The 27,939-nt window shown below is 39.3% G+C and overlaps 2 protein-coding genes across 6 annotated transcripts in view; one reads left to right on the plus strand and one right to left on the minus strand.

Moving 5' to 3' along the window:
- Nucleotides 1-670: 670 nt before the first annotated feature.
- Nucleotides 671-7,108, minus strand: JRKL (JRK like). The gene is made up of 2 exons (XM_070425926.1): nt 7,053-7,108; nt 671-6,665 (listed from the first exon to the last, which is right to left on the minus strand). The coding sequence occupies exon 2, from the start codon at nt 6,509-6,511 to the stop codon at nt 4,937-4,939; it is 1,575 nt and encodes a 524-aa protein (XP_070282027.1). The 5' UTR covers nt 6,512-6,665; nt 7,053-7,108; the 3' UTR covers nt 671-4,936.
- Nucleotides 7,109-7,468: 360 nt separating this feature from the next.
- The window catches only part of CCDC82 (coiled-coil domain containing 82), a 35,731-nt gene continuing 15,260 nt past the window's right edge, over nt 7,469-27,939 (plus strand). The window contains exons 1-5 of one of the 5 annotated variants that reach the window (XR_011472862.1): nt 7,469-7,759; nt 13,085-13,797; nt 14,226-14,442; nt 24,657-24,739; nt 27,541-27,627. Coding sequence is in view for 4 of the 5 variants with exons in the window: in XM_070425927.1 (XP_070282028.1) it covers nt 13,099-13,797; nt 14,226-14,442; nt 24,647-24,739; nt 27,541-27,665 (1,134 nt within the window). In the remaining variant the exon portion in view is untranslated. The other 4 variants (XM_070425927.1, XM_070425929.1, XM_070425930.1 and 1 more) reach the window with 4 other exon arrangements.

The raw sequence follows: 27,939 nt of genomic DNA on the forward strand, positions 1-27,939 counted from the left end.
ACCTGGGAATCTTTTTTAAATCCTGATTTCTGGGCCTCATCCTCTGGAAAATCTGTTTCTTTGTTACTAATGTTGTGGCCCCACCCCATAACAAAGAAACAGAATTTCCGGAGTATGAGGCCCAGAAATAAGGATTTAAAAAAGATTCCCAGGTGATTCTAATGTGCAGCCAAGGTTGAGAACCACTGATTTAAAATACTCTTTTTCAAAGCCATTTTAACTTTCTCCAGACACTTGTGCTTTCTTTGCCAAAATGTAAGATTTCAAGATATTTGGTGCTTCCAAATTATGTTAGAATTAAAACCATCTACATAGAAAAATTATAACAGTGATTTCCAATTTAAAATGTGTCACTGGAGTATGAATTATGTCTTTGTCTCTGCTAGCTGTACACTTTTGGTTTGTATGGACTTTTGTGGTGTCTATAGTGTGTGTTTTGAACAAATAATGCTGAAACTATTAGATATTCACATGCAAAGAAAATGACTCTAGACACAAACCTTACACGCTATACAAAAAAATAACTTTAAAATGCCATATAGACTTAAGTATAAAATGAAAAACTAAACAATTTCTAGAAGATAAAATAGTAAGAAATTTAGGTAACCTTGGTTTTTTTAAATACAACACCAAAAACACAATCCATGAAAGAAAACATTGGTAAGTTGGATTTTATTATTTAAAACTTCTGCTCTGCAAAGGACACAGTTAAGAGAATGAGGGAGGGAAAGCCATAGACTAGGAAAAAACATTTGTAAAACACATATCTGATCAAAAGACTTATGCCTAACCTGGTCAGTGAAGCTTAGTGGTTGAATGTTGAGCAAGAAGTCACGGTTCAATTCCTGGTCAGCGCACAAGCCCGAGTTGTGGGCTCGATCCCCAGTAGAGGGGCGTGCAGGAGGCAGCCAATCAATGATTCTCATCATTGATGTTTCTATCTCTCTCTCTCCCTCTTCCTTCCTCTCTGAAATTAATATACTAGTATACTAGTATATGTATGTGTATATATATATATATATATATATATATATATAGACTTATGCAGGGGTCTTCAAACTATGGCCCGCAGGCCACATGCAAATACAAATATTGTATTTGTTCCCGCAGTAAAAACTAAAGGCTAACAAAAGCTTTAAATGTAGAGTAGAAGCCAACTGAGGAATGAGTAAGCAAAGTAAACCATGGTGGTTTCCTTATCGTCCTTATCACATTATGCTGGTTGTTCTATGAGCTTACAATTAAACCAGACCGTTTGCTTTCTTCAAGTGTTATTTTTCCACCTTGATTTCAAGATCTTGAAGGACAAGAACTCCTCTTCCCTTTCTTTATATTTTCCTAAACCTGCCATGCCCAGTAGTCTTACACATATAGTAAAACTCAACAAATTCTTGTTTCACTGACTGTTAAAATGGGGATTTATTTTTTAATGCAACATTTAATGCAAATTCCTCACATCAAAGAGTGAAGTATTAGAAACCATTCATGCATATGCAAGACTCTTTAGAATGATTCTCTGAATTGAAAACTTGCAAAGAATTCCACTTCCCTCACCCATTTACCCCCAAAAGGCCCAAATCTCTCAGAAGCAGCAAGTTTCTCCTGTATCAGCCCCCGCAGGGAAACCTACTCTCACAGAATTCTTGGCTACTAGGAGTGTGGATTTAAAGAACCATTGTAATGTACAGTTGGTTTTCTGAGAGATGTATCAAGGCTCATCAATGGGGAAATCTGGCAAGACTGGTCAGAGAATATGAGTCTATGGCTAATTACTTAGTGGAGAAATAGAAAGCCAAACAGAAACTAAGAAGTTATGACTTTGTACCCAAATATAGTACCCAGACATCTTCTGGCATCACCTATTAAGTGGTCCCAACTATTGATCAAACATATTTAGCTTGGCACTGACTTCTTATCATTCCATAAGTAAGAAAGGGGAAAAAAAAAAACATAAAAAAAAACCAAGAGATTACAGGGGCCATCTATGAATAAGCAGCACATTACTAGTAAGCCTGGGGCTAGGATGCTGAAATGCACATCATTACAAATGAACCTCACTGCAAGCCACATTTCCCTTGAATTTTTTTTCTTCTTCTCTAACCACCTATTTGGACCTAACCTTCATTCTCTTCCCTCTATCTATGAGGGGTTAATTTTTTCCTCTTTGATCTCCATGGATCTAAGTATATACGTGCTCATGTGCTTTGGGTAATAACAGTTTCCAGGTATAGCAAGACTTTCATGTTCGTGCTGTACTGTGCCAACTCTTTGAGACTGCCTCATGAGCTAAAGAGAAATAGTGTTTGCATAAACATTTCCCCAATGATGGGTTTTACATTGGGAAGTGAGAAAGGCTCCTCACTGAGCATGGCTAACTAGAAAGCAAAACAGATAACCCAAGTTTCAAATGTGATTATTAGGTTGTGGATAAACAGGGAAAGAGAGACACAGCAGAGCAGTGAAGACTAATCTCATAAAAGGGGGGTAAAGGAAAAGAAAACTGGTGCCACAACTTCACTGGAAAGTAGATAAGTAAGTTCAGTTAACTGTGGTAGATGGTGGAGGGTGGCAGCAAGGAATAAATGTTGAAGATTTGAAAAGGTGACAAGGTTAGCCTAGGTTGGATAATACAAGCACAGTCTTTGGTGACAAATACCTGGGCTTAAATTCTTACCCACAGCCAAGTGGTGATTTTTAGCAATTAAGAGTGTGAGCTGAACATCAGTATTTCCACCTAATTCACAATTTGAGGATTATATAAGTACATTGCTTAAACCAGCGGTTCTCAACCTGTGGGTCGCAACCCCTTTGGGGGTCGAAAGACCCTTTCACAGGGATCGCCTAAGACCATTGGAAAACACATATATAATTACATATTGTTTTTGCCTTTAATCACTATGCTTTAATTATGTTCAATTTGTAACAATGAAATTGGGGGTCACACAACATGAGGAACTGTATTAAAGGGTCACGTCATTAGGAAGGTTGAGAACCACTGGCTTAAACTATAACATGGTATTCAGTAATTGGCAAGTTTTATCATTGTTTAAGGATAGAAGGGTCCAAAACAGAACTGTTGGCAGCTTCAGGAGAGAGTAAATGGCTATAAAACAAATAAAGCACAGCTTCTCACAGGTTAGAGAAGAGTCACAAGATTCACACTCAAGGCCACAAAACAGTGAACCTTTTACTAGATATTAAAGTTTGAAACTACACTGCTGAACAGTAATGTTAATTTAACCACTAGGTGGCAATGATACAGCTGAATTTTACTGACAAGGTTAATTTTTAAAATAATGAGCAAATCCAGACAGAAATTCCAAGAAACTTTTTAGTATATATTTTCATTTGAGAAAAATGAAAAATCCATTCATATATAATTAATTTATAGAAGGTGTAATCATCTGATTCAGTATCTGTTAATGTCTCATGTTTCTTTTACTCTGTGCACTGAGGCAATTCATGCAGCACATAAAACTTTTAAAGTTCTCATCACAGATGTCTTTTTAAAGATCTAGACATGTATCATGAAGATAACAGAAATTATGGAAAGCAAAAATCTTTTTAAAGTTTTAGAATTCTAAGAAAGGCACTATAAAATGCAAAGTATTTATATGGTAAAGTTAAACTTTAAAAAATGACTGACAGAACAATTCTGTTTTAAAAAAATTTAGGGCCAAAACATTAAATAATATGGAGAGACTTTGCTTTTAAATCACAAATTATATTAATATTCACACAGTAGTGTCTTCATGTCTTGAATAAACATACTAAATTTACTAAGCAAATATATCAAAACTTTTACAAATTCTAGAATAAGTTTTACAAGTATCAAAATAATAAATGAGGAACTTCTTAAGAATCTGACACTTTCCATAATTATCTCTGCTTTCTTCATAAAGCAAGTTGTACATAACCAATGGCTTATTAAAAATAAAAAATTTCTTTTCTTTTTTTTTCTTTGCATATGAAATAGAGACAGTATGACAATTTTTTTTTCAAATTATTCACAATATCAAGTACATAGTAAAAAACAACAAAACTTTCAAATTCCCAAGATGGTCACCCACATATAAGGTGGGTGCTCATGTAACATCACATGTAACATTATAGAACCTGTAATATAATTAGGTGAATAAATAATAAACCTATACTGTTACTCAATTCATAATAAAAAGACCCAATTAAAAGAAGCCTATTTATTCCCTTTGTATAAATAACTTAAAGCTCCTCAAATCTTCAACTTCCTGTTTTCTACAAATGAATAGAATATCTTTTATATGTTTTCCAATAGTTTTCTCACTAATTTAGCAATCACTTCCTATATTGTATTTAATTCAATTTTCAGAAAAATCTCCCCTATTGCCATCCAAACATTAATGTAACAGAATTGTGATTTCTAAGACATTTTTATAATTCATATATTACTGTTTCCTCATTATTGAACTTCATTTTGAGTTATGATAGATCACCCTGCAATATAACAATATAGATATTTCCTCATTCTTTCAGCACATACAGATACACAAAGCAGATAACCATTTAAGTGGGTTAACACAAGAAAAGATTACGGTGGCAGTGCTCACTAATTAAACAAAAATTTCAGGAAAATGTTCTATCTGTTCATTATTATCTGTAACATTTGCTAGAAAATGTAGGGAATGCCACTGTTATGGAAGGGATAATTATAGATCTACAAAAGTGGAAACACGTGTACATGTAATTTATATTTATACAGAACCAGCTTCAGATTATCTGCATAAGTAAAGGGACAAGAGACACAGATGATGCAAAACACATAATCCTCAAACCACTTCAGGTACATTTTTGTCTCCATATTTCATAGGACTGTGTCTGACAATTCAGAACACACACACAAAATAAAGCCATTATTGCAGAGAGGTTAAGAGTTACAAACAGTAATATTGAAATGCCATTATTGGCTTGAGTTGGTCATCTTCTGTTTATTTCTAATGGTGGCTCGAAGTTTACGTATCACCAGTTTATCGGGCAGAATTATATCACCCTGTTGTTCTAGATAATCCAATAAACTTTCAGTCCATTGGAGAGCAGCAGCATGATTGATATGTTTCTCTGGAATTAGTTCTATTGCCTCCTCCTCATTTTCACTGGATTCCTCTGTCTGGCCTTGGGCTCTTCTGATGATTTCACTGTCAGTTAATACTTCATAACCTGGTTCAGTACTGTCCACTTCAAGCCATTTTTCAATGTTTTCAGTAGTCACATTTTCCAATCCTTTGGTGTGTTGTAAAATGGTGGCCACGGTAGCCAGTGAAATATCTTCTTCATCAAAGTCCAAGCCTTCTTTCTCCTCTATGGAAGGGAGAATCTTCTTCCATGCTCTGCTAATGGTAACTGGCTTTACTAAATTCCAAGCCATGGCTACTTCATACAGTGCATCCAGCAGAGTTAGCTTTTTCCAGAATGATTTCAGGTCATTACCTTCTTCCAAGTTGCTCTGGAGAAGACCTGCACGATAGTTTGTCTTCATTGTTGCTATGACGCCCTGGTCCGAGGGCTGAATCAATGAGGCCACATTAGGTGGCAAATATTTAGCAAATATTTGGCCATCATCTGACCGGAGGACATTTTCATTTGGATGTGTTGGTGAATTATTCAACAAGAGCACGGCCTTCTCCTGTAGGCCTCTGGAGCGTAAGTGCTCTCGAACCTGTGGCACAAAGATCTTGTCAAACCACTGTCGGAAAATGGAAAGATCCATCCAGGCACCTTTCTGGCTGAAATAGGAGACTGGCAGGTTTGAGGTGTCGGCTGACTTGAAGGAGCAAGGTTTCCTTGCTTTCCCCACAACACACAGTTTAAGTTTGTGTAAACCCGTTGCATTGGCACAACACATGATGGTGACTCTTTCTTCCATTGCCTTGTGTCCAAAGACAGTGCATTTACCTTTGATGACTGCAGTCCGTGAAGGCAGGCATTTCCAAAAGAGCCCCGTTTCGTCCGCATTGTAGATCTGCTCAGGCTGCAGATTCTCTCGTTCAATAAAGTCTCGAAAGTTGTGACAAAAGTCTTCCACGGCAGCCTCGTCTCCGTTTAACCTTTCGTTTCTAATGTTAATCTCCCGAATGCTGTGCCGCTGCTTAAACCGAGTCAGCCAGCCGGCGGAGGGGTTAAAATCGCCATCCATCCCCAAGGCGTAAAAGAAGAACTCGGCCCTCTTGGCACAGATGGGCCCGGACACAGGATTCCCTTTTGCTCTTTGCTGGTTGAACCACTCCAGCATCGCTCGGTCCAGCTCCTCGTACATGGAGGGCTTCATCGATTTCCTCTTGGCCAGGAGACTGGTGGAGTCAGAGCTGCTCGCATACGTGATGATCTTCTCCTTGTTTTTCCTTATATCCCTCACGGTCGTCTCCCCGATCCCATAGATCACCGCCAGCTGCTTGGAGGAGCCCCCGTCCTCGAGTTTCTTGATGATGTCAAGCTTATCTTTAATGGTCAGCACCACTCGTTTGCGTTTCCCGGACATGCTGAGGCTCCGGGACTCTCCGCACGCGCACAGGGACGCCGTCTGCAGAGTTCTCCCTGCGGGGACTCGCTTCACTCACTGTAACTCGGTGCCACACACTGTCTCCACCTTCCCCGGCACCTGGCGGCCCTGGCCCCGTCCCGGCCGGGCTGGGCTGGCAAAGAGACAGCAGAGGAAGGTGAGAGGGAAGTTGCAGGGAACAGGCCTTCCACTTAGACGGGCAGGAGAGGAGGCCCCGCGTCTCCGCGGATAACCGGGAATACACACATCGGCTTTACTCCCCCAGCGGCCGCGGGGAAGACTCTCACCCCGCCGCGGCCACAGGATCCCGGGAGGCGCCCCTAACCTGCCCCACCCCGAAGTTACGAGCGAGCGGAAGAGCCAGGAGTCGGCGACTGGCCCCCTTCCCCAGGGGCGCGGCGGGCTGATTCCCACCCCGGCAGGCAGCCCGTCCCCCCGCAAGCCCCACGTCCCCGCGCGGGCTGGGCCCGCACAGTCCTCCCCTCCCAGCCCCTGGCCGCCGCCGGGCCCCTCTCCCCACCTCAGTTGGAAGCGGGAGCCCGCACCGCTCCCAGACTAACGCGCTGCGACCGCTCCTCCCCCTGGGCTCGCTCCCGGAAGCCGCCCCCGCCCGCCTCTGGCCCCGCCTCCGGCCCCGCCCAGAGGCGGGACTTCCCCCGGACCCCGGAACCAGCAGGAGCGCGCCTGTCAGGAGTGAGTGCCCGGGGCGGGGGCGGGGCGGAGGCGCTTTGAAAGGTGAGCGCGCGGGGCCGCGCGGGCCAGCTCGGGGCGGGGCCTCGCTCGGGCTCCGCCCCGGCTGCTGTCGGCCTCCCCGAGGCGCGGGGAAGCCACGCCTCCCGGCGGGTCGCGAGGAAAGGTCCCGCGGATGCTCCGGGGTGGGCGGGACCGCCCTGGGCGCACCCTCCACTCGCGGGATGCGCGGCAGTGGGCGGGGTGCGAGGTCGTCCCGCGGCGCGGAGATAGGCGGGACGGAGACGGGGCCTGCGAGTGGCTGTTTCGCGGGCTTGTGGCCTTGGCCGCCCCATGTTTGTTTTCTGAGCGCGGAGCTCCGTTCTGAGGGTCCAGGGGATTGTGTCGTCCCGCGCACGTCATCCAGAAGGGAGAAGGGTGGTCCCTAACGGAGGGTCCGGTCTCCTGGCGACGCGCTCCCGCTCCGCTCCAGCAGGGCAGGCAGAGTAGCGGACGGCGGGCGCGCGGCGCGGGCACCTGCGTCCCGCCCAGAGCCAGGTTTGTTGTCCTGGAAATGACTCTAGTGTTTCTTGGTGTTTGCTCCCGGGAGAATCTGTTCCTCCTGCTGCCGCTCATCCCTGCTGGAGGTATGGAGCCACCTTCAGCGGCACAGATTGTGATGGATACCGCAGTTGTCAGGGACGCCAAACTGGCAGGATCCACTCTGCGAAATGGTGGTGGTGTACCGTGAAAATCAGTGTGTGTGGGGGGGGGGGGGGGGGGGCGTAGAGAATTGGCTTTCCTGTTTTTTGGTGTGTCTTCCTGTTTTTCTATTTCCTGTTCTTTGCTGCCCATTCCCCCAGCCAGTGGAAGAACTGCGATCAGTTGATTCACTGCATAGTGTATTATGCGGACTCGGCTTGATGTCCTTAGTAATTTCATCAGATTGTGAGCTCCTTGGGAGCAGAGACCCTGTTGTTGATTTCTCCTAGCGGTGCCACAGTGCAGGGCGTGTGCCCGCGCGTAGGATGCTTTAAATCTCTATTCCTTTGCTTATCCAGGTTGCCCCTCTAAACTGTCACAGAAAAGCAGACATCCAGGAGAGGTGATGACTTACAAGTAGGACTGTATCCCTCCTCGTGGGTTTCACTGCGCTTCAGACCTTACAGTGTAGCAGTGGTTCTCAACCTTTTGGCCCTGTAAATACAGTTCCTCGTGTTGTGACCCAACCATAAAATTATTTTCGTTGCTACTTCATAGCTGTAATGTTGCTACTGTTATGAATCGTAATGTAAATATCTGATATGCAGGGGTCGCGACCCACAGTTTGAGAACCGCTGGTAAAGTGTCACCAACATTGTTCATAAGGCAATTCCTAGAATGAATTTTCTCCTGAGAATTAATTAACCTCAGAGTCTAGAAGGAAGGATATTGCTTCTGATGAGAAATGCGAGTGGCATTCACGTACCCTTTACTGGTGTGTAGTTGCTGTGTTAGAGAAAGAACACGGGCCCTGTGGAGTGTTACCTTTATGTTGTTCGGCAGTCAGCTTCGCCATGTATGTGCATCGTACATGACACTAACCAAGACACACAAAGGTGTGGGAATACTGATCCTCTTCATTCACTTAGTTCGTGCTTCCTGTTTTGGAGTCTCTGATACTTTTCTTGTTGATTAAAGATAAGGTGTCATTAGAGAAGCTTCGTTAAATTCTCATTTCCAGAAATTGAATGTATACTCAGCGTATATAGAAATTACATCCATTTGCATGGATTCTTTAATTCTAACGGCGAAGAAATGTCTAACCTACCAGCTTAGCTTTACCCTCTCATTTCTCTCTGGTTTAGTTCACTTCCTTTTCCCTCTGTCATCGTTCTTTCACACCCCACCACCCTCAGCTAACATAGTGAAACTATCTGCAATTTAAAAGGAGGAACCATCATATTCAAATTATCTTCTTTTTCAGAATTTTTGACATTGTTAATATAAGTGATAATTTTGAAATATGGAGAGACCATGGACATTTGCTAGTTGACCAAATGCAACATGATTTATTTTAATTAAATAAAATGTGCCCCCTCAAATATTTAACACTAAAGTTTTCCAAAATAAAATTTTTCTAATAAGAAACTGCCTTTTTTTTCAAATTTTTACTTTTTGACCTAATGGAGACTCCCTTAAATTTTGTGCTAAGTGTAATCAATAAAATGAGAGAGAATTCTACAGATTTTCATCTCTTTAGTACATTATTTTCTTTCCTGTTGGATAATTAATTTTTAGAAGTTTCTGGCATAAACCCACATGCAGTTTAGCTATGTAATTAAAGAAGCATGTTTGTAAACTTTAAATTATTTTAATGATTATTTTCTGAAGCGAAAATTTAGCATGAGTGAGAGATGAAAAATAATGGCTTTTTAAAGGCATAATTTTTACTACCTCGTGCAAATATAATATTGGCAGCAGTCGTGTTGCACTGGACCAGGAGTCAGGAGCCCTGGTTTCCAGACCCTCCTCTCTCACTAACAGGCTGTGTGATCTTCAGTAAGTCATTTAAAGTCTGTGTCCTTGGATTTGGTTTTTATAAATAAAGATAGATAAATATCTTCCATTTAAGATTATTGTCAAGATTTCAAAAGATATATAAAAATGCACTGAAAATATATACAGACATGGCTTTTTTAAATAGTTGAACTGTGCAGTCATTGGTATTTTTATAGTGACATTCTTACTTGTTTTTACCATTGTCATAGGAATCACGTGTTGATAGGATAAATGTGTTTAGAGTATGGTATATATTGTAAGTTAGTCATCTAGTGTATATGAAATTGCTTTTGAGTACTAATAAAGTCTTTCACTTCATATTCCTACTGTTCATATTTGCTTTAGTGTATCTACAGAAGCCATATTTGTCACTTGTTTTTTATAATTTGTTATTATTTCTCCCAGGTCAGATTTATTAGAAAGCCTTCCATTTCTCAGTACAATGTAAAGCACAGACACACTTAGTTTATGCAAATTTAACTATATGTGCTTTAAAAATACTCCTTTGTACAATATGGCTTCAAAATACAAGCTGCCTAATTTGTCTGGTGTTTAATAAAACGGAAACACAGTAATTTGTTTAAAACATGGAGGAGAAACTGGGTGGACATATTTTAAACAGTGTGGTATACAAAAAAACAACACTTTAAACAGTAATGTATTTTTCAAGGGTAATTTTAGCCACACAAAATTTTCTTTGCTGATTTTAACATAAGCCTTCTATAAGACACAACCCAAGTATAATTTCAAATAGCAGAATGTTTGGTCTATTTATTGGGATTTGTTAAATTGCTGTTTCAGTGCTGAATATATTGTGCAGTAGTTACCGTGATAAGATGGGACTTCAGCCTACACTATAATTTCTCTTGTATAATCTTAACAACAATTGTTCTGATTTTCTATGAGTTGTTACCATTATAGGAGTAGTCACATTACCTTATGAATAATCAGAATTTGTACAATCAAATGAGTGATTATTTCTCTCACCCCCAAAAAAGCGATCACTTTGGGAAGCTATAAACTTGGTTCAGTAGTACTGCCATTGTTCATAAAAAATTTTGAAATTACCTTCAGTTTGCATCACTTTAAAAAGATATCTTTAATGGTACTTAATCTTCATCTTTAGAAATTGGATTTAATTTCTGGAAAGTTCTCACACAGTCTTTTATAACTGAGACCAGTGAATAAAATTTGTATATAAACCACTCTTTGGGATAAAAATGAAGTGAGATTATTTTCATATATTTATATATACATTTGATACTATGGTTTATAGAAAACCTCCAGGAATATTCTGTGCCATAGTAGAAATATTGGAATAATCAGCCTCAAAGGGATGATTTGAAGGATATAGCACTCAGTTGAATACATAAGCTCTTATACATGTACTAGAGGCCTGGTGCATGAAATTTGTGCATGCAAGGGGTGGGGGAGTCCCTCAGCCAGGCCTGTGCCCTCTCGCAGTCCAGGACCCCTCAGGGGATGTCCGCCTTCCAGGGGGATCGGGCCTAAGCTGGTAGTCAGACATCTCTCTTGCAGTCCAGGGCTCTCGCAGTTTGAGACCCCTCACTCCTTACCGCTTACCTGCGGTAGAGGTGAGAGAGGCCCCTGCCACCGCCACTGCACTCACCAACATTGACCACCAGGGGGCAGCTCCTGCATTGAGTGTCTGCCCCCTGGTGGTCAGTGCACATCATAGCGACTGGTCGTTCTGCCGGTTGGTCTATTTGAATATTAGGGTTTTATTATATAGGACTAGAGGCCCAGGGCACGAATTTCTACATGGGTGGGGTCTGGCCTGACTGCCCCGATTGGGGACAATTTGGCCGGCCTGGGGAGGGGCCGCTGGAGGTTGCCTGGCTAGGGGGAGGGGCCAGCTGGCGTTTGGCCAAGCTGGCCCTTCCCCCTGGTGGAACTCCTGATCCAGGGGACAATTTGCATATTGGCCATTTATCTTATAAGAGGATTATGAGGTCAGTCTTATTACATTGTGATATTTCTAGTTTCCTTAGCAACCACAGAAGTATATATGTGTTACTGTGTTATTGTTTTTCTAGTTATCTTGTCTCTAAGTGTGCCTTTACTATATGCTTGTGATAATTTTGATGGAGTTCATCCTTTTCTGAATTGGAAACTTACAGAATTTGTTTTCCTTTCCCAATACCATGCTCTGATTTACCATGAAACTTCTTTTTATCTGGTGATGTTATTGGATTGTTAATAAGTTTTCTGTTGTATTATATTGTATCTTTAACTTTGAGTGGTTTAAAGCCATTGCCATTTTGTAAATTATATAAAGGTTGCAATCTTAGTGGATAGTTGTCTCTCAGATTTGCACCACTGTCTTTTTTTATGTCAGTTATGACTTTATAACTTTCTTTACATAAATTGATTGATCCTTTATGTTATAATTCATGTCATATCTCTGTTCAGAATTTTTCTTTGCTTACAGGATGAATCATTCTGATAATCTCATCCTACTTCTCTATACTTGTGTTATTTTTCCAGCATAAAACCTTTATCACACCTTTTAGGTCATATTATTATTTAATAAACTTATTATGTTCTTTCTCAATGACAAAGTTTTGACCTTACCATTTTTATCTACCTGAAATCACTTATTTCTTTCATTCTTTTTGTTCAAATATAACCAATTTGTTGGAAGTCTATCAGATCATATCTGTTCAATAAAACCTTTAGTGAAGCACATGCTATTCTGATCTTTATGAACTTTACACTTTTATTGGTTATTTTTATCATTTACTTGGTACTAAATGAATACTACCTTGCATTTTTCTTACTATATGTTTATATGTTTTATTTCTATACATGGATAATAATCTTCTGAAGAACAGTACCATGATTTTTCTATGTATCTCTTTTAGCAAAACATATAGCATAATTCAGAATAGATGTTCATATAATGATTTCATAGATGTTTAATAAATTATTTGTATTTTTAAAAAAATATCTTTATTGATATTGATTGAGGAAGGGAGAGGGAGAGAGAGAGAGAGAAACATCAATGCGGAGAGAGAATTATTGATCAGTCGCTTCCTGCAAAATCGGAGATCAAACCTACAACCCAAGCATATGCCCTGACAGGGAATCGAACCTTGACCTCCTAGTTCATAGGTCTGCGCTCAACCACCAAACCAACATAGCTGGGCCCAATAAATTATTTGCTGAATAACTATCCTGCCATCTTCACTCAAGTAGTTCATGTGATGTTACCTTTGTGAACCATTTTATAATACCAAATAAATATAGTTTGTACCATAAATGCATTCATTGTTGTAATCTGGTTATCATTATTATATTCCTAATAACTTTATTTTTTAGAAGCTTAAGTGAAAATGGTACGTGAAACAAGGAGCAACTCTAAAATTCAAGAGCGTGAGCAGAAATCTCGAATTGATTGGAAGCGGACTAAAAGAAGTATCTCACAGTTATTGGACAGTGATGAAGACCTTGAGAGTGAAGACCTTGAGAGTGATGAAGAGCGTGATAGTGATGAAAGTATTGACAGTGATGAAGAGCTTGCTAGTAACAAAGGGCTTGAAAGTAATAAAAAGCCAGAAGATGAAAGTGAGCTTAAGTTAGTTAAAGTTGAAAGTGAAGGCAACAACTGTGAGCATCTCATTGACACTGGCAACAGTTCAGCAAATGAAGGAGAAAATAACAAAGGCAATCAGAGTAGTATTGATTTACCAGACCAGGAAAAGCATTCAAATCCAGAGGATGCTGATCTCAGCAAGCACACTGAACAAATAATAGAGGAGGATTTAGAAGAAGAAAACGTAAAGCGAGGGAAGAGAAGAAGAACCTTGGTGATGAGTGACAGTGATGAGAGTGGTGACAGCGACGTACTAGTAAGGAGAGTAGGTGTTAAGCGTCCGCGTAGAGTGGTTGAAGATGAATGTTCTTCAGCGGAGATGGAGCAGAATCAACCTGAGAAAACTTCCGCTGCAAGAAAGCGAGAACAACTCCAGAAGCTGAAAGAACTCGCAAAACAAAGATCTCATCAGAGACGTAATAGTAGTAGAGATCTTGAGGTGTGTTTTATTTTATTGGTTTTGTTACTGTATTTAAATTTTTACTTAAAAGTATTTACTGTTTATAAAAATGAAAGGGCTGAGTCTGTTCTATTTCTCTATAATTCTAGAATTTATTTTTAATAAAGTATCCATGAACATGTTTAATTGAAGTACTGTATCTAATATATTGTTTTATCATGAGCTTCAGTCCATCTTTCTTGTAATATTGGAAGACTGTTTGTTTTGTATGGTATTTCCTGTTTTTATCTTCTTATAATCTTAATGTCTATTTTAAACATATAATTTTCAAATGTAAACATTTAACATAATTTTTAACCTTAAAATATGAAATTAATTTCTATGCATCATTTGTTTGGGTTTGGGATTTAATCTTTTAATATCATATCCATATAATTTACTGAAGAAATATGTTTTAATTTAATTAGGACTCTGAAAGGGAATCCTGCCCAATCAGTGATGAAAATGATGAAGATGAGGAGGAGAGTGATGAAGATGAGGAGGAGGAGGTTGATGAATCTGATGAAGATGGAGATAATTACATTATTGATGACTTTGTAGTACCAGATGAGGAGGGTGATGAAGAGAATGAAAGCCAGCGAGGAGAACAATTGGCTACATTACAACTGAAATCTAATTCACTTTGTAAGTTAAATCTCAAGAAAATGTTTTATGGTTATTCTAATCATGATATTATATCAGGTATGAAATCAGCCTGTTACTGTCATGTTGTAAATTGATTAGGAACTGTGACTTCATTTTCTGAACTTTAATTTGTTTGATAATAGTTTATCCTAGTGGTTTCAGGAACTGTTTATACTCTTAAAAATTATTGAGGATCCCAAAGAGCTTTTGTTTTTGTGGGTTATAACTATCAGCATTTACTATTGTAGAAATACAAAACAGAAGTTTAAAACATATTTACTTATTAGTTCACTTAAAAATAACATTAATAAACTTATTAAACGTAGACAACATTTTTTATGAAAAATAACTGTTTTTCTCCCAAAATGAGAATGACATTGTTTTACTTTTTAAAAAATCCTCACCCACATCTCCTTACAATGGACCATGACACTTCCGGTCCAAGAGACACAGGTGCAGAGAGCTGTGTTGGCCTTTAATCTACTGCCTCCCACTTATAACAACAGGAAGTTATTTCTCATACATCTGGGATCAGGGTGCCAGGATGATCGGGTGAGGGCCATCTTTCGGGCTGCAGACTTCTCATTTTTTCCTCACATGGTGGAAGAGGCAAGGAAGTTTTCTTGGGCATTGTTTATAAAGGCATTAATCTCATTCATTAGAGTTCTGCCTTCATGGCCCAGTCGCCTCCCAAAGGCCCCACCTCCTAACACTATCACATGGGGCATGAGGATCATCATTTGAATTTGCAAGGGACACAGACATTCTGACACAGCGAGGGGATGTTTGTGCTAGAACATGAAGAACAAATAGGTATGTCCCTGATGATTTCAAGGAAAGACAATTCAGATGAGGTGAATATGTACGAACATGTAACATTGTGAAAGGTCACAGTATTTACCAGTTACATGGAAAAGGTCCACTGGCTGCAACCGTGGACCTGGTTGGGGTTAGGCACGGAGTGGTCCACCAGGTGTTGGGATTCAGACTATCAAGGCCTGGGGTCTCCTGCTAAGGAGATGGGAACCTGTGACTCTCAGGCAAGGATGAGCCAACAAAAAAATAAAATAAAATAAAATAAGTAAATAAATAAAAAATCCTCATCCAAGGATATGTTTATTTATTTGTTAATATATTTTTATTGATTTCAGAGAGGGAAAGAGAGAGAGAAACATCAGTGATGAAAAGAATCATTGATTGGCTGCCTCCTGCATGCCCCACACTGGGGATCAAGCATGCAATCTAGGCATGTGCCCTGACCGACCAAGAATCAAACCTCAAATTGTGACTTCCTGGTTCATAGATCGATGCTCAACCACTGAGCCACGCTGGCTGGGCGGATATGTTTATTGATTTGAGAGAAAGAGAAACTTCCATTGGCTGCTCTCCCCTCTCCCACCTACCATATGCCCTGACTGCAACCCATGCATGTGCTCAACGGAGCATCAAACCTGCAATCTTTTTGGTGTACGGGATAATGCTCCTACCAACTGAACCCCCTGGCCATAGCAATGTTTTACATTTTAAGAAATATATTTCATGACCAGCTTAATAGGAGGCAAGGCAGTTGGGGTCTTATATCTGGTTTTGCATTCAGTCTGTTGTGATGTATTTTGTTCAAATAGATGAAGACAATCTTGCTTCACACAAATAGCTGGAAAAGGGAGGAGTTTTTTCAAAGTAATTGTGTATATTCTCATTGGACACAACATAAAACGTAGACAAGTCATAGCATCCTAAAGAATAGTTGTAATATGAAATCTGAAATCATATAAGTGAAATTTTAGTATGTATTTACATTACAATGTATTGGTCCATCTTGCACTTTGAATCAATCTTTTTTTACCCATGCATGATTTTGTAACATCATGCATTGGTCATCTGGAAAATATTGGTTCACTAGGTTTTACAAATCTTCTAAATATTGATACATTTCATGATACAGTGTTTTTAATATTTGGTATCACCACCAGTCTTATCAGAAACTTCTTTGGGTTGGGGAAGCTGTCAAGTTCATAATAACAGATACAAATTTTTCAAAATTCTACTTGCTACTTAAAAGTTTATTTATTTTTTGTCTTTGGCAACAAAAAGGTGAGTTCTTTGTTCTTTTTTGAGAAAGTATTTGACAAATGCCAGCATAACCATAGTTTGTCAGTCTTTCAAGTAAACATGGTGCATCGTGACAGTTGTGGCATTTTAAGCTCCCAACTCAGTTTTTCTCAAAGTATGATTGATTGTACTTTGATATGCAGCACAACTACTTTATGCATACATCCCATTTCATCACATTAAATGCTCAAAAGATGGATACTCAAGACTTAATAAAATTAATAATGTTTTACTACTTTGTCAGGGACATTCTTAAGTGACAGTAGCTTGTTACTGAGTGCATAGCAGTGATCAGTAGTAGTTTGGTGCTGCCTCCATGCTAAGGGGCCAGTTGCCTTACCCATAGTTACTTTTGCACCATCATTAAAAATCTCAACAAGCAAAAACAGCACGTGATTATCTTAGTGTTACTGCTTTGACCTCACAGATCACAAATGGACTTGGGGATATACAGGGGTCTGGAGGACTTGAAGCATCTCTCAGTGAAACCTATCAGCAATAGGAAAGTAGAAGCTTTCATGTTATCATATAGTTAATGAAAATATAAATAATAGGACCCTGAACGTTTAGGGTATCTTTAAGTATGTATTATTCTGATCCCTATAATTATATATGTGAATTCAAACAGGCTGTTGGAGGTACACTTTTTTCTTAATTTTTTTATAAGGGGAAAAAACTAAATGTATTATCATTCAATTTAATCACTTGATTTGTAATGAAATAGGTTGAGCTGTACATCAAATTAAAGAACTTTAGCAGTTACAGAAATGTCAGTGATAGGCATTTATGTACTGAAAGTGAATGACTATTGTACTTAGATCAATAAGCATTCGTTCACTTGCCACCTCAATATTTGAACATCAAGGAAATTCTATTAGAGGGTATTCCATAATTCTGGATTATAATATCTAAAATGTGATAGAACATTTGCTGAGAGATACCCACTCATACCCACACCTAATTAATGAAAATAAAAGTCCAGCATGTAGAACTATTTTAACTTCCTTCTCTATTCTACACCTTTGTGCTTGCTTGTTATTAACCTCTTGCATTGGTACATCTGGTATGATGAGCCAATATTGATGCAGTATTATGAACTGTAGTTCATAGTTTACCTCAGGGCTCACTGTTTGTGTTGTACATCCTATGGATTGTTTGGTACTTTTAAAAATGTATTGTTCAATTACAGTTGATATACAGTATTACATTAGTTTCAAGTGTACAATATAATGATTAGACATTTTTATAACTTATGAAGTGGTCACCACAATAAGTCTGGTACCCACCTGGCACCATATACATAGTTACTACATTATTATTGACTATTTTCCTATGTTATACTTTACATCCCTGTAATTATTTTGTAACTGAAAATTTGTACTTCTTAATCCCTTTCACCTTTTTCTCTCATCTCTATACCCCCTTCCATCTGGCAACCATCAGTTTGTTCTCTGCTATCTGTGAGTTTGTTTCTTTTGTTTGTTCACTTATTTATTTAGATTCCATATATAAGTGAAATCATACATATTAGTTTTTCTGTGTCTGACTTATTTCACTTAGCATAATACCCTCTCGGTTCTTCCATCTTGTCACAAATGACAACATTTCATTCCTTTTATATGGCTGAGTAGTACATTCTGTGGGTTTTGACAAATGTATAGTGACATTACAGATATGCATGATGACAGTATCATACAGAATACTTTCACTATCCTAAAAATCCTTTGTGTTCCGCCTATTTACCCTTTCCTCACTACTATGAGCCCCTGACAACCACTGATCTTTTTACATAGTTTTATTTTTGCCAGAATGTTTTATAGTTGGAATCACACAGCATGTAGCCTTTCAGATGGGCTGCTTTCACTTAATAATATGCATTAAAGTTCCCTCCATGTCTCAGTGTGGCATGATAGCACATTTCACTGAATAATTCCATTGTATGGATGTACCACAGTTTGTTTATCCATTCACCTGTTGACGGGCACATTGTTTCCAAGTGTTGGCAATTGTGAATAAAGCTGCTATAAACATCCATGTATAGATATTCCTATGGACATACATTTTCAACTCATTTACTAGATAAATACCAAGGAGCTCTGAGCTCACTTTTACTACTGAGCATCTCTACATCAGAGGGGGATGTGATCCATTTTTTATTCAGTACATTTTATCTTGTGTGTTCTTAACTGCAATTGCTTCTTCTGGCTCTGTCCTTACAAGCTGTCTTTCCTCAACTTGTAACCATACCCAATGCCTTTTCTCACTTGAGTTGGCATGTCCCATTAGCCACTATTCTAAATCTTTTTGTTCAAGTTCCCTGTAACTCTACAAAGCATTGTACTCAGGCTCTTGCACCCATTAATCCAGTGCAATTGCTCTCACTAAAGTTAGTGATAATTTCCTAGTTGCCAGAATGCTCTTCAATTCGTCTGTATTAACCTGGTATTGCTATGTGATTTATCACCGACCATTGATGACTCACACTTTCAGGAAGTTCTCTAGTTACTTTCTGTGCTAGCACTATTCTGGCCTTTGTCTTTTTAATATTGCTTTCCTCTTTTTCCATTTCTCATGTAAGTATTGATGTTTCTAAAGGTTCCACCCTCAAACTACCTTCATTTCACTTATGCGTCAGGAAGTCTCTTTCCCAGAGGTTCAGCCTAATTTGAAGGCAGAAATTCCAAAACCTTTATTTCCGGTGCAGTTTTTTCCAAAGCCTATGGCCCGAATTTTCATCACTTTATTAAACATTTTCATCAGGGCATCTTCAAGACACCTCAGACTCAATATGTCCAAAACTAAATGATTGAAAGGTAGCATAAGTGAATTGGGGGGTGAATGTAGAACTATTGTTTTCTCCGTTGTGGTTGTGGTTACATTAGTAACACCTCAGAATAGAATAGTTTCCCCTCCTGCTACATGGTTGTAGCATTGGAAGAAAATCATAGTCATTTTCCCTTCTCACCAATCCCTGTATTTCTCTCTATTTATTCTGAGACTGAGACTTCCAGATAAGATACGATAGAGTGTAGAGGGGTAGACTAGCAATGGTCCATTGTATTCCAAATCTATCTAGTGTTCATTCACTAAAACTATTATGTACAGCCGTACCGGAACAATCTTCAGATTTGTGGGTACTGAGGATGATTTTCCCAGTACTCTATCATATGCTCAGAGTGACAGAGAACCAAGTAGTAGATATAAAAGCACATCTCTAGTGCCTTGCCAGATAAATGCTTGCTAGAAGACTGGAAATTGGACTAAGAGTGAACATTAACTTTTCCACCTGACACTTAAAGAGAATCATTGTATCAACACAGCACAGAGTGTGCCTGAGAACAATCTCACAGCCATTTATGTTGAAGGTTAAATCCTGGAACTGTCCCTCTTGCTCTAGGATAGTAAAAAGTACCAGTGAACTATTTTCGCAAAAGGTATAGGAAACATTGCCCTAAGACTCAAGAGGGAAAAAAATGCCTGTGAAAAATGTGTCATTAAAGGAAACAGAAGAATAGTATATAAAACATTTGCTTTGCAGTCTATGGAAAAGAAATAGGAAATTATGAGGAGAGAACAATTTGAGATGAAAGGGAGTTAGCTAAGATGAGGATAAATTGCTAGTAAATTAAAAATATCAAGTCAGAAATAAAATCTACATAGAAAGTGGTAAGGAGCAGAATTAACAGTATAGAAACTTTCATCAATGACATATAGGTTAAACCTAAGAAGTTCTAGTGTAGAGAAGAAAAAAAGCTCTGAGGGAAAGGATAATACATAAAGGAATCTAAATGAAGACCCTATTTCACAAATTCCTGGGAGTGAAATATAGGACAAATCTAAAGAAAGAAAATTACATACCTTTAATGAGAGACATAAAAGAATATTTGAATAAGAAACGTAATATTTTTGGATGGACTTTACATATGGAGATGGGAATTTAAAGGTATGATAGAAGAAAATACTGAGTTGTCAAACACTTTATGCAGATTAAAGAGGCACACATCCCAATAAGTTGATGAAAAAGATTTGCAAATAGACATGCGAAGGAAATATTTTCCTAGTGACAAGAATAAAGAAAAAGTTATCTAACCGTTTCTTTAGAACTATAAAAATTAACATTAGGTGCCATATCAATATGACATTAATGTCAAAAGAGAAAAATTAAACCATAATTTCAATACATTCTAAAAAGGCATATAAAATTCAATGCCCAGATGAGCATATGTCCTTTACATAACAAAGAATATTTTAAACCAACAGTCAGCATACTTACAGTAAAGCACTAGGGATAGTCTCTGTAATAAAGAATGAAACAAAAATATTTTTACAAACTTGATCCTAGTGTTTTGAACAGTGTAACAAGACATGAAAGTAAAACAAATATTCTATTGATAAGGAAAAGACATTGCTTGAACATAACATGATTATATATATATATATATATATATATATATATATATATATTTATATAAACTAAGTTTCTGATTTAATCAAGGATACAGAAGTTAAGAGGAAGGATATGAATTCATTGCGAGCAGAAATAGGTGCAGCATATATTTCCACAGTTTTCTCGTGTTCTCTTTTCTCTATGTGGGGTTGAGGTGGAACCTGGGAGACTAGAGAAAGAAGCTTATTTTGCCTCTGCCCTTTTACACTGGGCTTACACCTACATTGCAGAAGAAAGTACACTGATAAATCTACCTAAGATAATATTTATAAGCATTCTCTTGTTTCTGAAAATAAACAGCAAGACCACATCCTTCTCAGGGCTTGGGGCTAAAGCAGAGTTGGTGCCCAGGAATTCCCAAACAATATCTCTTCCTCTAGCTCTGTAATGTCCCAGGAGGCTCCTTTTCCACAAGTATCTAAGAGAATCTTACTGTTTTGGAATTAGTAAAAGGTCTCAGAAAAACACTCACTGCACACCATCAATAATTATTTAAACAGTATAATGAAGGAGCAGTCCACTTACTCTAGCAAACACAATTAAGTTCCTAGGCATAATCTTAAGAAAAACGTAGCTTGCTATGTACAAGAATAAACTTTATTGTGAAATAGAAAAGAAAACATGAAGCATAGAGACACAGCATGTTTCTGGAAGGTAGTAAATAGTATGAGAAGTTACTCTTCTGAAATTGTTTGAAGAACAAAACAATCCTAAAGTTCATTTGTAAGAGCAGATACTATAGGTGAATAAATAAAATTTGAAAACAGAGAAAATCAAAAGGCTTGCCCCCAGATATAAAAAGTTATCACAAAAATACAATAAGTAGAACAATGTAGTCCTGACATGAGAATGACAACCAGATCAATAAGAAGATGGTGCTAACAGAAAATCGTAGCAAATACATGGAATTAACACATGATAAATGGTGCATGGAAAATCAACAGAATGACTAGACTATCCAGTGATTGGGTGTGGGGAAACTGATTAACTGCTTTGAAAAATCAGCCTCTGTGTAATCCCAAATATTGTTGGTTTTCTCCTGTGTACTTTTGCAATTTTTTTTTATAATCATGGAGAAAAGTTGTAAATAATATTCCTAGGCTCTCCCACAGAAGCCCACCTAGGGAGGAATTGTAGCACTGAATAAAGTTCTAGAGGAGGTCTGAGCTCTAGTTCCGATTCTGCCTCTATCTAGTTGTGTGACCTTGGATAAGTTATGCCATCATTGTGTCATTTTTCTTAATTTTAAGATGAGACCTTTGAATTTAATTTTCTCCAGTTTCACATCCAAGTCTAAAATTTCATGTTCTGAGGTATAATAATATAGTAGTATTCAAGACAAATCTCACTAGCATGAAGAACTACATCTCCCAAGGATAATAGAATGAAATCTGGAGTCAGAGTGCCTGGATCCCAACCTCGGTTTTAACACTAGCTGTGTGATCTTAGGGAAGTTTTACATCCTCTCTCTATCTGTTTCCTCAACCAAAAATAAGTGGAGGGTCATGCCCTGGCTGCTGTGTTCCATGGTTAGAGCATAGGCCAATGCACCAAAGGGTCTCAGGTTTGATTCCTGGTCAAGGGCATGTACCTTGGTCATAGATTTGAACCCTGGCCCTGGTCGGGGCTCGTGGGAAGCAACCAATCATTGTGTCTCTCTCACATCTCTCTCTCTCTCTCTCTCTCTCTCTCTCTCTCTCTCTCTCCCCCTCCCTCCCTCCCCGACCCCCCCCCCCCCCCGCTCAAAAAATAAATGAATAAAAATAAACTGAGAGTCATGATACTACATAGTAGGCTTGTTTTGAAAAATAAAGCAATACACATAAGTGCATAAAACGGGGCCTGGCATATACTTATTCAGTACATTGTTTTAAATTTGAGAGGCCAGGAGCATAAGTCTACCAACATCTACCCATCCTCTCAAGCACAATGAAGTCAAGGCCTTCTTCTTGACTTTTCGAAGGAGATTCCGATCCACATGGTAGGAGGTTATTCTGTGATTAGGAAAAAAAAGAAAAAAGTTCAGGTGATTCTGATCCTCTGTCCTTTTATTCCTAATCCTCAAGAGACACTATCAGGGTCTTTGAGATAGAGTAGCCGTTACCAAGCTCTATAGCAGGTGACTAATCTTGGGCATTAGCACATTCAAGACATAAAAATACAGAGGTAAAAAAATTATATTTCAATTTATTTGATAAATTTATTTTTTATTGATTAAGTTATTACATATGCGTCCTTATCTCCACATTACCCCCATCTCCCCCACTCATGCCCTCACCCACCTATTATCTGTGTCCATTGGTTACGCCTATATGCTAGCATATAAGTCCTTTGGTTAAATTTAGATGCATTAGGGGATGGATTTGATTTTTTTGCTCAACGTATCAATATTTTCAGAAGTTTTTTCTTAATATAATTTGAGAAGTACTAGACAAAATTTAAGTGCATTTTAACACAAATTAAATTATCTGCTAGTACTTGATATTGGTAGTCAAATCAAAGTTGAATTCTTTTGAAGTATTAGTTCATTTTCCAATTATATTCCAATGATTTTTAAAAATATTAATAAGTGGCTGTAATCAATTCTTTTATATTTTTCATTTAGTCATAGGCCCTCTAAATCTGCTATTGTCATTTAGTTTTATTACTGCTTTATTTTGTTCATTTTAGTACTTCAATAAGATGTTTCCTTTAAACAAGAATGTGTACTAAAAATTTCCCCGAAATTCTAAAAAAGGAGCTAGTTACAAATCTTTCAGTAACTAACATATAGGTTAAAAATTTCTCCATGTTAAGTCCTATCTTTGCTTTATTTCAACTGAAATCAAAGTTCAAATTCACCCATGGATGCTAATGATAGGTCTTATTTTTCTTTCGTCCCTTACCAAGCATCTTCCATTTTTCCTGAAATACTCCGGCTGCTTTTAATATGTCTTCACCAATGCTCAGAGTTGACAGTTTGGGTCAAGGAATGGGTCGTGTTTTATAGAGAACATGTCCACAGCCATACTAAACCCTGATCCAAGAGCAATGGGAAATAGTGGGGACCATTTATCTCTCTTATTATTGCCTGTCTCGTCAAACAGATGATATTATGGACCAGACTGGGTTAGTGGGAAATTAGGCTTATATATTTGATATAAGAAAGAGTAGACATAGTTTTCTAAATCGATGTGGAAAATCCTAAATCAGGGGCAGCAGAAAGGGTAGCAATTTCACAGATAATTTTGTATGTAACATGTTTTGAAGAAAAGGAAAAAGAAGTTTGGTGTACATATTGAACAATCCACCTATAGATGTTTTTTCTCTTGCTCTCTCTAATTGTCAAATTGATAATTAAACTTAGGTAAACAGGGGATGATTTTGATTGTTTTTACAGCATATCTCTTCATTTTCCCTAAATAAGTTTTGAAAGTGAAGATTTATTTGAAATAACAATAGAAACTTCGGATTTGATGCCAGTAAATCTGGAAAATGGGGATTTGTTGAATGACCAGAGAAGTCACTGAGGCAACTAATTTATAAAATTAGAATAATTCGCCATTTCTTCTATTTATAGTATTAATTTCCTAGATTTGGTTGAATGAATCTATTATATTCAGGAATTATTTTGTATACTAGATTCTGATATTAAATTAATTTCAGTTTCTTTTAGTGATCCCTACACACACTTTGAAAGAGTTGTGAAGGCTCTCCTGATCAATGCTTTAGATGAATCATTCCTGGGAACATTATATGGTAAGTTAATAATATGAATGCAACAATTTTTTTTCTGATTTTTAAACAACCATATATATTGTATAAAAAAACACAGGAGACCCATCCGTAGGGCCCTCCAGTTATTGTTCCCTCTAAAATCAACTGTACAAAAGTCTATTCAAAAACTTGTTTATTATTTGAAATGTGGACAGGACAAAAGAAACAGTGTGACAGCTCCCTGATCTTAGAGCATTCACTGTGAATTTGAAGATATAGGATATGTACTCTTAAAATAGCAGAGTAGTTCAACACTCATGTGTTGTCCCAGCCTCTGTAGGCTCCTTGAATTTCACCAAAAGTGATGCTGATTTAAGCTTCTGTGCCTTTGCTCATGCTGATCCTCCCTAGAATATAATCCCTTTCTACCCTAGATTGTCCAGGTGGGTATGAAATTATTTTCACTATTAAAGCTATCTATGACCTAATCAAATAGTACTTGACACTCCCTCAGTTGTGCTGTCATTATACTGAGTATGGTGGTACTGATGTGTGTGTACTTTTCATACTTGTATTGAAAATTTATTTTGCCTTTCTCCCTTTCAATACCATGAGAAGAAGCATACCTTATGTTTATATACTTATCTCTTGCATCTAGCACACTATATAAAGACTATAAATATGTTCTGTTGAATTATCTATCTGCATGCCAAAATAAGGTTTCATTCATAGCTTGTTGAACAAGTATTTGTTGAGAGCCGACTAAGGGCCAGGCGTTATTTGAGAGCTGGAGATATGGCAGTGACTATGACATGAGCTTCCTGCCTTCATGTTGCGTAAAGTCTAATGGAAGAGACAGACAATGAGTAAACAAATATATAACACTAGAGGACCGGTGCACAAAAATGTGTGCACTCGGGGGGGAAACGGGGGTTCCCTCAGCCCGGCCTGTGCCCTCTCGCAGTCTGGGACCCCTCGGGAGATAATGACTTGCTGGCTTAGGCCTGCTCCCAGGTGGCAGAGGGCAGGCCCAATCCCTAGGTGCACGCCCCTGTCATGCACAGAGCAGGGCGGATTGGGAGGTTGCGATGCCACCCCTAGTCACGCTCAGGGTGGGGCCGATTGGGGGGCTGGGGCACCGCCCCCTGTCACACTCAAGGAGGGGTCGATGGGGAGGTTGCGGTGCCACCCCTGTCACACACAGAGCAGGGCCAATCAGGGGGGTTGGGGCTCTGTACCCTGTCATTCACAGAGCAGGGTCGATCAGGGGGTTGGGGAGCTCCCCCTGTCATGCACAGAGCAGGGCCCATCATGGGGGTTGGGGCGCTGCCCCCTGTCATGCACAGAGCAGGGCCCATCATGGGGGTTGAGGAGCTCCCCCTTGTCACTCACAGAGTAGGGCCAATAGGGGAGTTGGGGCACCGCCCCCGTCACACACAGAGCAGGGTGGATCAGGGGGTTGGGGCGCCGCCCTCTATCACCCACAGAGCAGGGCCGATCAGGGGGTTGGGGCGCCTTCCCCTGTCATGAACAGAGCAGGGCAGATAGGGAGGTTGTGGCCTAGCCCCCTGTCACACACAGAGCCACAGGGCGATCAGGGGGTTGGGGCGCCTTCCCCTGTCATGAACAGAGCAGGGCAGATAGGGAGGTTGTGGCCTAGCCCCCTGTCACACACAGAGCCACAGGGCGATCAGGGGGTTTGGTCGCTGCCCCCTGTCATGCTGATCCTGGTGCCGGGAGGCCTTGTGGCTCTGCTGATACTGGTGCTGGGAGGCATATTACCCTTTTGCTATATAGGATATAGGCTTGGTGCAGAGGTGGGGGCGGGCTGGTTTGCCCTGAAGGGTGTCCTGGATCAGGGTGGGGGTCCCGCTTTGGTGCCTGGCCAGCCTGGATGAGGGGATGATGGCTGTGTGCATCTGGTCACACCTTCTTCAGGGTGGGGGTCCCCACTGGGGTGCCTGGCCAGTCTGGGTGAGGGGCTGAGGGCCGTTTTCAGGCTGGCGGGTGACTGACACTCCCAACCGCTCCTTTTTTCCTTTTTTTTTTTTTTTATTCTGGGCCAGCTTTAGCTCTGAGGCCTTGGCTGCTGAAAGCAGGTTTCTGGCCTTTGTTTACCTTCTGTATTTGAAACAATGTTGTGGTCCGGCTGGCTGAAGCCTGGCTGTCTAAAGCAGGTTTCTGGGGTATTGTTTAGCTTCTATATTTGTTACAATGGTTCTTAGAGAGCAGCTGAGAGGCCAGCAAGGCAGGCAGGGAACCTGGCTTCCTCCGTCACTGGAGCAAGCAAGCCTCCCTGTTCTCATCAGCTGCCTGGCTGCCGGCCGCCATCTTGGCTGACAGCTAATTTGCATATCTCAGTGATTAGCCAATGGGAAGGGTAGTGGCCATACGGCTAATTACCATGTTTCTCTTTTATTAGATAGGATAATATTTGTTCTTGGAGGGAAAAGGATAAAGATATGAGAGTGATAAAAAAAAAGAAAGTCTAAGTTAGTTAGTTTGGTCAAAGAAGATGTCTCAAGAGGTGACTTTCGGACAAAAAGCTGCAGTGAGGGAGGACACAGCAGAGAGCACAGCAGTTAAAGACCCTTAAAAAAGACTCCGTTTGATGTGTTCAAGAAACAATTAGAAGACCTGGGTGGTTCTTTCCTTTCCCTAATGCTCTGATGGAATGATGTTTTTCACATCATTAACATTTTATTTTAATTTAAAATGCTGCTAACCAACTAACCTAGAGCTATGGAAAGAAATCCTTAAGTATTCAGTTATTTAAATATTTCACAGGGGCAAAGTGATTGTTGTTGTTGTTTTGTTGTTTTTGTGGTTATTCCCCTGAACAGATCACACCAGGCAGAAATCATATGTACGAGAAATGCTGACATCTCTTGATAATTTGGACAACCGCGTTATTCAGCCTCGTCTGGAGAACTTATTCTCTAGGAGTCGTTGGAAAGAGCAGTATAAGGTACACAGGTTTGTTTTTGAATCTCTGGAGGGTGGGGGAGAGTGGGAGACCTCTCAAGATTTCAGTGTTCTGTTGGGCTGAGCAGTCTTCTCAGTTATTAGCATTTTTCTTTCTTAAATAATCAGCTGCTTGTTTCTGACCACTTCTAAAGGCTATTATTGTTTTAATTATTCACTTAACTAATGTATTCAATAATTAAGTGGCTCTAAATGATGAATAACTTTAGAACATCTTTAGTGCTTATCCCATGTATTAAAAAGAGGAGGTTGTCATC

This window comes from Myotis yumanensis, unplaced genomic scaffold (assembly GCF_028538775.1).
Source record: "Myotis yumanensis isolate MYYU_CA2020_CCGP unplaced genomic scaffold, mMyoYum1.0.hap1 SCAF_10, whole genome shotgun sequence".
NCBI lineage: Eukaryota > Metazoa > Chordata > Mammalia > Chiroptera > Vespertilionidae > Myotis > Myotis yumanensis.